Source organism: Trichomycterus rosablanca, chromosome 1 (genome assembly GCF_030014385.1).
Source record: "Trichomycterus rosablanca isolate fTriRos1 chromosome 1, fTriRos1.hap1, whole genome shotgun sequence".
NCBI lineage: Eukaryota > Metazoa > Chordata > Actinopteri > Siluriformes > Trichomycteridae > Trichomycterus > Trichomycterus rosablanca.
This window is the reverse complement of record NC_085988.1, coordinates 43,282,406-43,298,373: the sequence shown is the minus strand read 5'-3', so window position 1 is coordinate 43,298,373 and position 15,968 is coordinate 43,282,406. Positions and strand designations below refer to the sequence as shown.

At 38.4% G+C, this 15,968-nt stretch overlaps 1 protein-coding gene and 1 long non-coding RNA gene across 2 annotated transcripts; one reads left to right on the top strand and one right to left on the bottom strand.

The window, feature by feature from the left end:
* Positions 1–2,040: 2,040 nt before the first annotated feature.
* Positions 2,041–6,404, bottom strand: cdkn1bb (cyclin dependent kinase inhibitor 1Bb). The gene is made up of 3 exons (XM_063003201.1): positions 5,645–6,404; positions 4,544–4,641; positions 2,041–3,360 (listed from the first exon to the last, which is right to left on the bottom strand). Exons 1-2 carry the CDS (start codon positions 6,063–6,065, stop codon positions 4,553–4,555), a joined length of 510 nt encoding a protein of 169 aa, XP_062859271.1. The 5' UTR covers positions 6,066–6,404; the 3' UTR covers positions 2,041–3,360; positions 4,544–4,552.
* A 170-nt stretch (positions 6,405–6,574) lies between these two features.
* LOC134321438 (uncharacterized) lies at positions 6,575–7,500 on the top strand. The gene is made up of 2 exons (XR_010013856.1): positions 6,575–6,815; positions 7,102–7,500. It is a non-coding gene; the product is annotated as an uncharacterized LOC134321438 (long non-coding RNA).
* The last annotated feature ends 8,468 nt before the right edge of the window (positions 7,501–15,968 follow it).

Below are 15,968 nucleotides of genomic sequence, written 5' to 3'. Positions count from 1 at the left end.
TGACACATGACACCAGGGAGGGACAACGACACATTTGGGCACAATTTGGACATGTTCACTGTGGGGTGTACTCACTTATGTTGCCAGCTATTTAGACATTAATGGCTGTGTGTTGAGTTATTTTCAGAAGACAGTAAATCTACACTGCTATACAAGCTGTACACTGACTACTCTAAGTTATATCCAAGTTTCATTTCTATAGTGTTGTCCCATGAAAAGATATAATAAAATATTTGCAGAAATGTGAGGGGTGTACTCACTTTTGTGATACACTGTATATGTTCGAGCTGGAGTGACAATAGAAAACCCAAAAATGATGTCCTGGTAATGCCTATGCTTTATACATTTCCCTTTCTATATGTCTCTGTCTTTCAGTCTGTCTTACTTTCTGTCTGTCTCTCATTATTAGACAGAGTCCTTTGTCTGTCTAGAAGACTCAGACACAACAGTGCACAGAGGCACACGATCTCACAATGCTTCAGCCCACAAAGCCACACACAACTAAACAATGTGACCATCTCTAAAGCAGGCGGAAGGGGAAAGGTGGGGTGAGGGGTAAGGTCATGCACCTGCACCCTAAGAGCCCCTTAAAGAGCTGTTGCAGGTGTCTTCATGTTGACTTCTTTTTTCTTTTTGTTCTTTGTTCTTTTTTTCCAAAGTGAGTACGTAACAAGCTTTTTGACTTTGCTAGTTGTTCAGTTGGGACCACTATTTGTACAAGGCCTACTCCATCACATTATGTCATTTTACATTAGTAATTAATAACAGTTTATTAATACAATGATTATGTTCATAACAATATAAGACAGGTGATTAAAACAAAAATGATTGTTGTTTGTTAGTTGGATTAGGGCTAGTGCAGGCTGGTGCATTAACAGTGGAAATTCTATAATGTAGACTGATAGCAAAAATGTCTGTAATACACATACTCAAAAAACTCATATGGATATTTTAAAATTACTGCAATAATTTATAGGTTTTAAATGTTTGATTTTCATTTGGCATTAATAACACAAATGGTTATAGTCTACATGGCAGATCGGTTTAAATTAGGTTCAGAAGTCACAATTTTATTCACTTTATTTTCATGTGATTCTTTTTTATATGACATACATTTTAAATTTTTTACATAATGTGTCTATAATTTAGCATTTAGATTCAACTTATAAACTTCAATCAGAAAACATAGGCTGCTAAAGTCAAATTTAAGTGTAAAGACACACTCATAAAAACTTAAGTAAATGAAACAATTAAGCAGCCTTAATTCTAAAATAGCAAGTCTATTTTTGAAAATGCAAGTAGATGTAGTTTCTTTTAAAAATGTATACAGAATAAAAAACTAAAACATCAGGTAAAGTAAAAATCCTTTTAAAATACTGTGTTTATGTGTAGAAATAGCACTTTGTTACCTTCCAACTTAATGGCATCCTTTTACACATATAGCCCTCTGTGTACTAATGACATTTTATTTAATTATGAATTAGCAAATCTGTATAAATGGAAGCTAAAGTGTGATTTTTATTTTTACAGTATTTTTTAAAATGTCTATATTTTAATCTGTAACAAATTGTACTACCTTAAAATTGTATCACAATGATTATGAATACAAAAAAAATACATTTTGCCTTTGTTACCATCAGTTCTTTTAAATTTGACTTCAGCTGACAATGGTAATCAGACTGATGTGTGAATTACTCTTAACCAGTAAAATACAGCTTGGTGTGGGGGTGTTGGAGAGGGTATTTTTTTTTTAATCTTTTACAGGAAGTCTGTAGAGGAAGGAAATTGCTATAGACTGTATAAGCAGTAGTGAATACACCCTTATTTGTGTAACTACGTTGTAGACACCAACCTATCATCTAAATTCACATTATTGATTAGAATCTGAAAGAATGAACAAAAATGTTTGAGGTTTTACAATACAGTCTATTATTAATCTATACAAACCAAACACAATCACTAACCAAGTTCCTGAACTGGGTATTGTACAAGAACAACATTCCTTGGTGGAGGAAAAAAGAAGAAAAATTAAACAAGAAGTTTGTATACACATCATTTAATTGTCTTTTAAAGGATTTATCACACATTACCAAAACTGCACATACCGCAATCGTTTTATTTTTCCATTAGGCTCAGTTTGCAACCTTACACAATCTGTTAAAATAATAAAGAAAAAAAATACTACCAAAATGCATTTTACAAAATAACTTAAATGCCACTTTGGATAATTATGACCAAAACCATTTTAGAAAATAAAAAGACATAAATAAGTTAGTTTTAATTTTCTCAGTGTTTTTACAAAGTTATGTACACAGGTACACTTCAAAGTCTTAACAATTACACAGGCTTTGTGGGCTACTGAAATGTTGTATTTTTATTTATAAATAAGTGTGTCATGGTAAACCACAGATTTAAATTGAAGTGTAGGTGCACAAGTCCTTCCTGATATGATACAAAACAGGGAGTGCTAAAGTCAAACTGAGTGAAATGAAACAGAAAAGACAAAAATAAGGCAGTCAGTAGAAAATTTCACTCAGACAAATAATTAAGATAAAATTTTAAAGAAGAATAACTTAATAAGGAATAAGCAAGGAACACAACAATCTTTTAGTAAGTGCCTCGCACGGTGTTAATACTGGTTGATGCTACATGGTTTGACCTTGTTTAGATCTAAACAATATCAGTCAGCTGGCCAAATCAAAGTCAGAATCAAATCAGAGACATAAATATAATTTAGATTTACCTAGAAAGTTTAGATAAGCTTCGTGTTCTTTACAGACCAGAGCTTTTTTTTTAAGAAAGAGCAATCTGAGATGCTTGGATACACACTGACCTGCATGAGATCAGGTGAATTATGTACCATGTACCACCATAGCGATGTTAGGTTTGCACAGCTGTTCCAGCATGTGGACACTCCAATGGAACAGGAGAACACAAAACTATATTTGTACAGTCACTGCAAAATAGGGCACAATGCCTTCAATAGTAACCGACAGCATTTTGGAAACCTCAACATTGCAGTCAAATTTACACCTACGCCAATTTTTAGTTGTTGTTTTTTTTTTTTTAAATAGTCACAACATAATATGCCTTATGTGCTACATATGAACAGTAAATATGTACACAGGTAGTAAGAAAAAAAAAAGAGCAAAAAAGGAAATTGAACCTAATTGCACACTGCTACATAGACTGCTTTTGAGGCAGCTGCTTTTTTTAGTGCCAGAGTGTTTATTTCAGTGCTTGTGCAGTCTCTCCACTCTCAGAGCTGCTAAGCTTTAGCTTTCCTATCGTTCTTCACTCCACAAACTCTTAATTTCGCCAAGCACTGAAGCCCTCAGGAGGGAGAGAACATCTTCAGACCTGTCAAAGAGAACATTTAAATATTCAGTTAACAATTGTATTTAAACTGTAAATTCTGTTGCCTGTTTGCACCAAAACACAGCAATTTGCATGAGTGAGTGTACAAGACTTTGCAGCATACTGAAAATATGATCATTAAGACTAAGCTGTGCTACCACTTAAATGAAGAGTTTACTCAAATTTTATTCATAATGTCACTTCATTCCTAAGCGTTTGAGAATAACACAGCATTCCTGAACCACCCTAACCTTTGTGCTTGTATAAATATTCTCTGTGTATATTATATGCTAAATTATTTAAACTAAGACATCACATTTATATTATATTCGTAGTACACTATTATAATGCACATACACATGTCATTATAGGCAATGTAAACTGGTGAGAGTGTGAAGAGGTCAGAGCTTGCTGACGTGTTACTACACTGTTTTCACCAGGCCTCTCAGGAAACACATGCACACAGACCTAGTAGTAGTGATAGTAATACAGAAACTGTGTTAACCCTTTACCACACAGCTCAGAGCTTACACATATTTGCAAACTCATGTTACACTGAGCAGAGTAAGCTAAATACATAGGTTCATGATAATCACAATACAGTGCTGTCAGTATGTCTGTGTAAAATACTGTGACTTTCATTTCATTTTACATTCATTATGTTTGTCATTAAACAAACTCTGACTGTACATATCTTTTTAAAATGACAAAAACTAAGAAAGTAAATTTGGTTGTGTAATGTGAGTAAATACCAAAAAGGAGAATGTAAAGTGACTTAAGACTTTTAAGGTGGAATTGTGGGGCGGCACCCCTATGGGTGTGGAATAAGCTAGGGGGAAATAAGCAAACATATTTAACTGATATTCTGTCTCTCCAAAAAAACACACATTTTATTCACACTTTAAACTATATAACACTGTATATTAGTATAATAAAGTTCCAATAGCTTGTTGCCAACAGAAGTGCTTATAAGAGGTAGTTTTATTGGTTTATGTGCCTATATTTTGTATCTCAGTCATTAAAAAAAAAAAAATGATTTGTTAAGGGTGCATATAAAATGTTATTAGAAGTATGAGGAAAGGTTTCCACCAAAAATGAATAGCACTCATTTAAAAGATAGACAAAGCATTTCAGTATGAATTCAGATTGCTTGATCTTCCACTACATAGTACTGTGTATATCTTACCTGCACTTTTTACGTAGGTCTCGGTGGGCTGCATTTCTTCGGCGTGTGAGGAGCTTCATCTAGACAAGTGCGTGATCTTTTGGTCAGACATGATGACTCTAATACAAAAAAAGATAGTTCAAACGTAAATATCAGATTTATATCTAATCGTACAGAAGGTATATGTGCAAGCATGATGAAAGAAAAAATAGGGCAGCTACAAAATGATACATTATATCAGTTTGCTTAATAGTAGCATCATAACTTGTCCTGTATGAGTAAGGTTTGAGTTTTGTTTTTAAATAATACAACTTTATTTTTATAGCAATATAGCAAAGCAGTAATCACAATATATTATACTATATTATATTATACTATAGTTGATCAACTCCCATCCCCTTAAATTTGGTCCCCCAAGGTTCATCTCATGACTATGTCTTACAATATAGCATATTACTTCCTACTCTAAGCAAGTATCCTAAACACTAAAAGCTAAAAAATGTACTCAAATGTACAATTACTTGTCCCTGGTTCCACCATGAGGTTTCTTATACCTTTGGAAGGAAAAGTAAGGACACCATTCAGTGCATTTTTACTGATTTTTTAAGTACACTCCAGGACTTGGTCACATAGGCTTTTTTCCTGTTTACTATCATTACCCAAGCAAATCATTATTTATTAGTTTGAAACACAAAGCGTTTTTCTTCCTTTAAATGGAACAAATAATTGAATTACTATTAAATTATTCCCATATTATTAACTTCAAATTGAAGCAATACAAATTCAATTTAAAAAAAATAGTAATTTTTAAAAATGTATATAATATATTGACGAAAATGTACATTTACTAGTCAGACAGGTTAGTGTATCTTGTATAAGTATAACCAGACAACTCATATGTATAATTTAAAAACAGTTATTAAAGGGAAAACAAGTGTGTACTAAGTGTGTACTATGAGGCAAGTGTGAAAATACACTACAATAATAACGCATCCGCATTCACTAATAATATAACTACGTACTTTATGAAATAACATTATAAAATGTCAAATGACTTCAGTACTATGAAGATCTAAAGCAAGTCTTTAAGGAGAGCCTCAAGAAAACGATCTTTAAACATACCGAGACCCGCAGATTTTCTCCTCTTGTCCGTCCTCTCCGGTTGTCTCTCGTCTGTCTCCTCAGATACTCCGCGACAGTCGTGGTTGCCGTTTAAATCCAGTCCGTTAGTACCAGTCGGACACAGGCATTCAGCAAGCCGTTCAGACGCGCTGTAGAAGCTGGGTAAGTCCTTACTGTCCACCAGTTTCCAGATGAACCTCGTACTGGTTCGCGGTGTGTGAGTGGAGAAGTCGAAGTCCCAGGTCTCAGCCGCCGCCTCTTCGATCGCCTTCAGGTGGCCCGTTAACTCCTTCTTTAACTCTTCGTGATCCACCGGGCCAAACAGGCTCCTGCATGCCGACGGCTTCGGCTGATCCAACAACCTCGCAGCGTCCATTCTCTCAAGAGTCGGGCTCCCATTCGACAGGCGCACGTTAGACATTTCAGCGTGCAACGTCAAAGCTTTAATAATAATAATATTAATAATAATAATAATAATAAATTCAGAAAGAACAGTGTCCTCCCGGTTCAAGGCGCTCCAAAACAACAAGAGTCAGAACCCCAGCCGCCCGGAGCGCACGCATGCCACGCAGAAGAGAGAGCGAGAGAGAACGAGCTAAAGCAGCGAATAGCTCCGAGTGCACGCAACGATAACAGCCAAGAGCCAGTTCCTCCTCCGAACCATCAAAACAAAACGTTCTCGCCACGACCACTCCTGTCAACTACAGCGTAGAGTAAAGGCAAGAAATAACAGGAGGCTTTTCGGTGCCCAATATGGCGATAGAGGGGAGGCTAACCCGAGCAGGAAAAAAACATGATTGACACAAAGAGCTATTTAAACGTGTGAGGATTCTGATTGGCTGGCCGTAGTAGCCTCGCCTATTTTACGCTACAGTCTGCACCTCCCCCATCATATACACGACACACACAAACACACACACAATAGGCTCTATGCACGACTGTCTTCCGGGTTCTCGTATACTGGCAGATCAACTTCCGGTATTCATTTGCCGGTCGTCAACAAGCAGATAACGTTAGGCATGGCTCTCTTTTACACTTGTTGTCTTCAAGATTAACCTCGTCTGACAGTGAACGATTTAGACCGACCGACGCATGGTTTGTACTGCTTCTTCTAACAAGCGGGAAAAAGGATTTTAAATGTACAACTCCAGCGACATTGACAAATATGAAGGTAAGTACGTTAGCAAACATTTCCTTAGAACCATGCAAGTAGGGTAGTTGTAAACTGGTTAGTGGTTGTTTTGCTAGACTAGACAAACACTACATCTAGCTTGACAGACCAGTATTAAGATTCATGTTTTAGTTAGCTTTGAAGCATACCATTACAATTTCATTTTTATGCATATTCTGCTTGCACAGTGCCAGGTTAGGCAAGCTTTAAGATAGTGTCAAATCCCATGTATTAATGATGTTCAAACAACAATAAATATATATATCTTTGTGTGTTCAATTCCCAGGTGGAGTGGTCCGGGTTCTTTCTGTGTGAGGTTTGCATGTTCTCCCTGTATCTGCGTGGGTTTCCTCCGGCAGCTCCTGTTTCCTCCCACAGTCCATAGACGTGCAAGTGAGGTGAATTGGAGATACAAAATTGTTTGATATTAAAACTTGAACTGATGAATTTTGTGTAATGAGTAACTACCATTTCTGTCATGAATGTAACCAAAGTGTAAAACATGATGTTAAAATCCTAATACAACATAAAACAAACTAAACATATCTGACTGGATATATTAGCAATTTACCCTCAATCTTTTGATTAAGTGTAAAAAGTTTTGTTCACCAATATATGAATGAGTTATCTTTTATTCATTATCAAATGTTATATGTCAGACCATAATAAATTTCCTGTCAATTGATTAATTTGATGTTACAGTATTAACATGTCTTTCTCCAAAAACATATTTGTTGTAAATGCGAGGAGGAACTTTGATTTTTTTATTCTTATGTTTATTACAGCAGGTTATCAAGAATTAAAGTCATTACAGAATTTATCAGTGTCAAGCTGGCAGCAATGGGGTATCAAATATACAGTGCCTTGCAAAAGTATTCAGCCCCCTTGAACTTTTCAACCTTTTGCCACATTTCAGGCTTCAAACATAACGATATGGAATTGTAATTTTTTGTGAAGAATCAACAACAAGTGGGACACAATCGTGAAGTAGAACGAAATTTATTGGATATTTTAAACTTTTTTTAGAAATAAAAAACTAAAAAGTGGGGCGTGCAATATTATTCAGCCCCTTTACTTTCAGTGCAGCAAACTCACTCCAGAAGTTCAGTGAGGATCTCTGAATGATCCAATGTTGACCTAAATGACTGATGGTGATAAATAGAATCCACCTGTGTGTAATCAAGTCTCCGTATAAATGCACCTGCTCTGTGACAGTCTCCGAGTTCTGTTTAAAGCGCAGAGAGCATCATGAAGACCAAGGAACACACCAGGCAGGTCCGAGATACTGTTGTGGAGAAGTTTAAAGCCGGATTTGGATACAAAAAGATTTCCCAAGCTTTAAACATCTCAAGGAGCACTGTGCAAGCGATCATATTGAAATGGAAGGAGTATCAGACCACTGCAAATCTACCAAGACCTGGCCGTCCCTCTAAACTTTCAGCTCAAACAAGGAGAAGACTGATCAGAGATGCAGCCAAGAGGCCCATGATCACTCTGAATGAACTGCAGAGATCTACAGCTGAGGTGGGAGACTCTGTCCATAGGACACAATCAGTCGTACACTGCACAAATCTGGCCTTTATGGAAGAGTGGCAAGAAGAAAGCCATTTCTCAAAGATATCTATAAAAAGTCACCTGGGAGACACACCAAACATGTGGAAGAAGGTGCTCTGGTCAGATGAAACCAAAATCGAACTTTTTGGCCACAATGCAAAACGTTATGTTTGGCGTAAAAGCAACACAGCTCATCACCCTGAACACACCATCCCCACTGTCAAACATGGTGGTGGCAGCATCATGGTTTGGGCCTGCTTTTCTTCAGCAGGGACAGGGAAGATGGTTAAAATTGATGGGAAGATGGATGGAGCCAAATACAGGACCATTCTGGAAGAAAACCTGTTGCAGTCTGCAAAAGACCTGAGACTGGGACGGAGATTTATCTTCCAACAAGACAATGATCCAAAACATAAAGCAAAATCTACAATGGAATGGTTCACAAATAAACGTATCCAGGTGTTAGAATGGCCAAGTCAAAGTCCAGACCTGAATCCCATCGAGAATCTGTGGAAAGAGCTGAAAACTGCTGTTCACAAACGCTCTCCATCCAACCTCACTGAGCTCGAGCTGTTTTGCAAGGAAGAATGGGCAAAAATTTCTGTCTCTCGATGTGCAAAACTGATAGAGACATACCCCAAGCGACTTGCAGCTGTAATCGCAGCAAAAGGTGGCGCTACAAAGTATTAACGCAAGGGGGCTGAATAATATTGCACGCCCCACTTTTCAGTTTTTTATTTCTAAAAAAAGTTTAAAATATCCAATAAATTTCGTTCCACTTCACGATTGTGTCCCACTTGTTGTTGATTCTTCACAAAAAATTACAATTTCATATCGTTATGTTTGAAGCCTGAAATGTGGCAAAAGGTTGAAAAGTTCAAGGGGGCTGAATACTTTTGCAAGGCACTGTATATGCTGTTCAGTTCAAAACCTTGTATCATGTTACAAAAGAGAAAAAAAAAAACGTCCATTTGAAGTTAAATGTAAAAAGATTTTATTTCAAGTCTTTTTAACGCCATTCAAGTGGTCTATTCATTGTGAAATGAATGTTAAACAACTGCCAGATTCACAAAACGTAAGAAACAGCAAAAACTGTTTTACACACTCAATATAGAAGCACTTTGTAGTTCTACAATTACTGACTGTAGTCCATCTGTTTCTCTACATGCTTTGTTAGCCCCCTTTCATGCTGTTCTTCAATGACTCTCCCAGGACCCCCACAGAGCAGGTATTATTTAGGTGGTGGATGATTCTCAGCACTGCAGTGACACGGACATGGTGCTGGTGTGTTAGTGTGTGTTGTGCTGGTATGAGTGGATCAGACACAGCAGCGCTGCTGCAGTTTTTAAACACCTCACTGTCACTGCTGGACTGAGAATCGTCCACCAACCAATAACATCCAGCCAACAGCGCCTCATGGGCAGCGTCCTGTGACCACTGATGGTCTAGAAGATGACCAATTGAAACAGCAGCAATAGATGAGTGATCGTCTCTGACTTTATGCCTACAAGGTGGACCAACAAGGTAGGAGTGTTTAATAGAGTGGACAGTGAGTGGACACGGTGTTTAAAAACTCCAGCAGCACTGCTGTGTCTGATCCACTCATACCAGCACAACACACACTAACACACCACCAGCATGTCATTGTCACTGCAGTGCTGAGAATCATCCACCACCTAAATAATACCTGCTCTGTGGGGGTCCTGGTCATCAAGAACAGAAAGGAGGCTAACAGTATAGAAAGAAACAAATTAACTACAGTTTGTAATTGTAGAACTAATAAAATAATCAAAGAGTGTAGACAAGAGGTATGTTTACATAATGAAGAGGCTTTTGTTGGCTTTTTATGCTTTTGTTTAAAAACAGTATAAACTATAATATATATATTTACAATATTTAAATGTGCACGTTCTTTAAAAAATTACAGTCAAAAACGAATGTTTAGCTCCATCCCTTGACAAGTGGTCCAATCTCACGATACAGTAAACAGCTGATTTATGCTCTGATAGCGATCACTGTGTCAAACAACTTATTCTTTTTAACCCGTCGGATGCAGCGTTCAACATGAACCCTGAGAATGTACCGATCCACCCCGATCTTGTTTTTGAAAACACAAAACCTTCTTACTAATTTTAGAACTCAAACTCGTATATTCGCCGCTATACGACACGTTGTGATTAGAAATTTGCCGGTGTTTATAACAAACCGGAAGCTAGACTGCCCGACTAACGCTAAACGGAAACGCGTCACAGAGCTTGCGTGCATAGAGCCTATAGTATTAACTTCCCTAAAATGTAGGTAAAATATGTAGGTTTAACCAAGAGTGCTACATATATTCATTAAAAGTACTTTTTTTTTCTTTAGAATATTTAGCCTTCTGGTAATGGTAATATTTGTCATATATACATATACACTGATCAGCCATAACATTAAAACCACCTCCTTGTTTCTACACTCGCTGTCCATTTTATCAAATCCACTTACCATATAGGAGCACTTTGTAGTTCTACAATTACTGACTGTAGTCCATCTGTTTCTCTACATACTTTTTTAGCCTACTTCCACCCTGTTCTTCAGTGGTCAGGACCCCCACAGAACCACTACAGAGCAGGTATTATTTGGGTGGTGGATCATTCCCAGCACTGCAGTGACATGTGACAGTGAAATGGTGCTAGTATGAGTGGATCAGATACAGCAGCGCTGCTGGAGTTTTTAAATACTGTGTCCACACACTGTCCACTCTATTAGACACTCCTACCTAGTTGGTCCACCTCGTAGATGTAAAGTCAGAGACGATCGCTCATCTATTGCTGCTGTTTGAGTTGGTCATCTTCTAGACCTTCATCAGTGGTCACAGGACGCTGCCCATGGGGCGCTGTTGACTGGATGTTTTTGGTTGGTGGACTATTCTCAGGCCAGCAGTGACAGTGAGGTGTTTAAAAACTCCATCAGCGCTGCTGTGTCTGATCCACTCATACAAGCACAACACACACTAACACACCACCACCATGTCAGTGTCACTGCCGTGCTGAGAATGATCCACCACCTAAATAATACCTACTCTGTAGTGGTCCTGTGGGGGGTCCTGACCATTTGAAAGCAGGTTAACAAAGCATGCAGAGAAACAGGTGGACTACAGTCAGTAATTATAGAACTCCAAAGTGCTTCTATATGATAAGTGGAGCTGATAGAATGGACAGTGAGTGCAGAAACAAGGAGGTGGTCATAATGTTATGGCTGATCAGTGTACAGGCATACAGTACAAAATTCTTTTTTCACATATCCCAGCTTGTTTGAAAGCTGGGGTCAGAGCGCAGGGTCGGCCATTGTACAGCGCCCCTGAAGCAGAGAGGGTTAATTGGTCAAATGCCCAACAGTGGCTGCATGGCAGAGCTGGGATTCAAACTCTCAACCTTTCAGTTGATAGCCCAAAGCTGTACCCACTAGGCTACCACTGTCGCCAAATACACAAATACTGTTATACAAATATACGAATACTGGTGACAAATACTGCCACCAAATACACAAGCTTGTGCTCCCAATAAATGTAAACAAGAGTTAAAAATTCCAAAGCACAGATGTACCTGATACATATACCAGAACAGAATTCACTACCATGTCATTAGCATGTAGTGTCACTATAATGCTGAGAATGTTCCACCACCCAAATGACATCCGGTCAGTCTGGGTTCTTTGGGAATTCCCTTTTAATTAGTAAATAGATGTATAAAGGCACCATATTGTCTATAGGCAGTTATTTATATTTATTTATTAGGATTTTTGCGTCATGTTTTACACACTTTGGTTACATTCATGACAGAAAATTATAGCCTAAATCACAATGCTCAGCCAAACGCAGCATAAAGCACAGGTTAGCCAAGGCACCAAGCTAAACAGGGACAGTGAGTGGCTAAAAAGTGTCAAAAAGAAATGAAGAATGTGTCAGTTTATGATTGATTTAAATGAACTTGTAACATTTTTCGCCAGGTACTGTCATTGTTTAGTTCTTCATGTAATTGCTTAGCTAAATCAGCACAGTGTCTACTGGTACTGAAGTGTCTAAATGTGTGTAGACAAACAGCAACAACTTCCAACAAAACTACACCAAAGTACAAAAACTAAATCTCAAGACATGAACAGAGCTGTTTTTATGATTGAATATTTTACATATACAATAGATTAACACCCATCTTAGATATTTTAGCTAAATGTTAACTAAACTAGCACTGGTTAAAATAAATGAGTTTTCTTTACCGAGTGTGTGCTCTATCAACATTTCTTGGATTTTGTAACATACTGTATAGATTTGTGTCACTAAACACTTAATTTGACAGTTGACTATTTTTTTTCTTTTTTATTCAGTTTACCTGACAGTAAGTGCAGTGGATAGGAAAAGTCTTTTGTGGGGACATGCTCGAAATGTAACCTGGAGGCACGATCACCTAAATCTGCTTCGCAAAGTGAGCATAATTATGCTGAGATTTTACAGGAAATGTTCTGCCACTGTTGTTCAGTTAGCAGCATAGTTTTATACACTGGGTATTTGCTCTGCCTGTCTGAGTTGCTGTTAGCTAACAAATTAATTGTTCATTTTGATTTCTGAGATTACAGAGGTATATTATTTCACTTCTACCTACCTTTTTAAGCTGGCAAAGCCAGGTAGTAGGTGTCCCAAGCAAATCTTTAACTTTCTGAATCTGAAATGTGCATTCATTTATTCATCTTCAGTCAGTGATATATCCTGGTCAAGGTCATAATGTATCTGTATATATAGCCTACATTTTAAAACATTAGGCGTATGGTGGGGAACATCATGGACAAGGTGCCAGTCATTACATGACACACTCCTAGGGTCAGTTTATAAAAGTAAGTTGATCTACTAGCATGTTTTAGAATGTGGGAGAAAACCAGATAATCTGGAGGAGGGGTGCACACATCAGGCCAAAATTGAAATTGAATGTTTTCCCTTTTCAAGTCAACCTTTTTTAAATTTATTAGTTAATATGTTCTGGACAGAGACCCAAACAGAAAAAACAAACAAACTCTACTTTAGACAATGTAGCGGCACATCAACATGACACCTCCGGAAAAATAGCAATTTCTCTTTTTTTGAAATGCATGAGTCATTACTAGAAAAGCTGATGCAATCTGAGACAGCTCACGACAGGTCATGAAAGAGAACAAAAATCAATTAAATGTAGTTTGTTCCCGGAAATGAGCATTACTCTGATCATGGCAAGCCAACCACAAGTACAGCAGCAAACTCCTCAATGCCATTTATTCATATACACACACACACACATTTATCTATCTATCTATATATATATGTACAGTATAATATATATATATATATATATATATATATATATATATATATTATATATATGGTAACAGTGGTAGCTTAGTGGGTAGAGATTTGGGCTATCAACTAAAAGGTTGAGAGTTTAAATCCCAGCTTTGCCATGCAGCCACTGTTGGGCCCTCTCAGCTCCAGGGGCGCCGTACGATGGCTGACCTCACGCTCTGACCCCAGCTATCAAACAAGCTGGGATTTGCAAAGAAAGAACTTTGTTGTATTGTACGTCTGTATATATGACAAATAAAGGCATTCTTTTTCTTTATATTTATATATGTATATGTATATATATGTATATATACTGTATGTATATATATATACAGTGTATCACAAAAGTGAGTACACCCCTCACATTTCTGCAGATATTTAAGTATATCTTTTCATGGGACAACACTGACAAAATGACACTGACACAATGAAAAGTAGTCTGTGTGCAGCTTATATAACAGTGTAAATTTATTCTTCCCTCAAAATAACTCAATATACAGCCATTAATGTCTAAACCACCGGCAACAAAAGTGAGTACACCCCTAAGAGACTACACCCCTAAATGTCCAAATTGAGCACTGCTTGTCATTTTCCCTCCAAAATGTCATGTGATTTGTTAGTGTTACTAGGTCTCAGGTGTGCATAGGGAGCAGGTGTGTTCAGTTTAGTAGTACAGCTCTCACACTCTCTCATACTGGTCACTGAAAGTTCCAACATGGCACCTCATGGCAAAGAACTCTCTGAGGATCTTAAAAGATGAATTGTTGCGCTACATGAAGATGGCCAAGGCTACAAGAAAATGGCCAACACCCTGAAACTGAGCTGCAGCACAGTGGCCAAGATCATCCAGCGTTTTAAAAGAGCAGGGTCCACTCAGAACAGACCTCGCGTTGGTCGTCCAAAGAAGCTGAGTGCACGTGCTCAGCATCACATCCAACTGCTGTCTTTGAAAGATAGGCGCAGGAGTGCTGTCAGCATTGCTGCAGAGATTGAAAAGGTGGGGGGTCAGCCTGTCAGTGCTCAGACCATACGCCGCACACTACATCAAATTGGTCTGCATGGCTGTCACCCCAGAAGGAAGCCTCTTCTGAAGTCTCTACACAAGAAAGCCCGCAAACAGTTTGCTGAAGACATGTCAACAAAGGACATGGATTACTGGAACCATGTCCTATGGTCTGATGAGACCAAGATTAATTTGTTTGGTTCAGATGGTCTCAAGCATGTGTGGCGGCAATCAGGTGAGGAGTACAAAGATAAGTGTGTCATGCCTACAGTCAAGCATGGTGGTGGGAATGCCATGGTCTGGGGCTGCATGAGTGCAGCAGGTGTTGGGGAGTTACATTTCATTGAGGGACACATGAACTCCAATATGTACTGTGAAATACTGAAGCAGAGCATGATCCCCTCCCTCCGGAAACTGGGTCGCAGGGCAGTGTTCCAGCATGATAATGACCCCAAACACACCTCTAAGACGACCACTGCTTTATTGAAGAGGCTGAGGGTAAAGGTGATGGACTGGCCAAGCATGTCTCCAGACCTAAACCCAATAGAACATCTTTCAGGCATCCTCAAGCGGAAGGTGGAGGAGCGCAAAGTCTCGAATATCCGCCAGCTCCTGTATATACAGTGTATCACAAAAGTGAGTACACCTCTCACATTTCTGCAGATATTTAAGTATATCTTTTCATGGGACAACACTGACAAAATGACACTTTGACACAATGAAAAGTAGTCTGTGTGCAGCTTATATAACTGTAAATTTATTCTTCCCTCAAAATAACTCAATATACAGCCATTAATGTCTAAACCACCGGCAACAAAAGTGAGTACACCCCTTAGTGAAAGTTCCTGAAGTGTCAATATTTTGTGTGGCCACCATTATTTCCCAGAACTGCCTTAACTCTCCTGGGCATGGAGTTTACCAGAGCTTCACAGGTTGCCACTGGAATGCTTTTCCACTCCTCCATGACGACATCACGGAGCTGGCGGATATTCGAGACTTTGCGCTCCTCCACCTTCCGCTTGAGGATGCCCCAAAGATGTTCTATTGGGTTTAGGTCTGGAGACATGCTTGGCCAGTCCATCACCTTTACCCTCAGCCTCTTCAATAAAGCAGTGGTCGTCTTAGAGGTGTGTTTGGGGTCATTATCATGCTGGAACACTGCCCTGCGACCCAGTTTCCGGAGGGAGGGGATCATGCTCTGCTTCAGTATTTCACAGTACATATTGGAGTTCATGTGTCCCTCAATGAAATG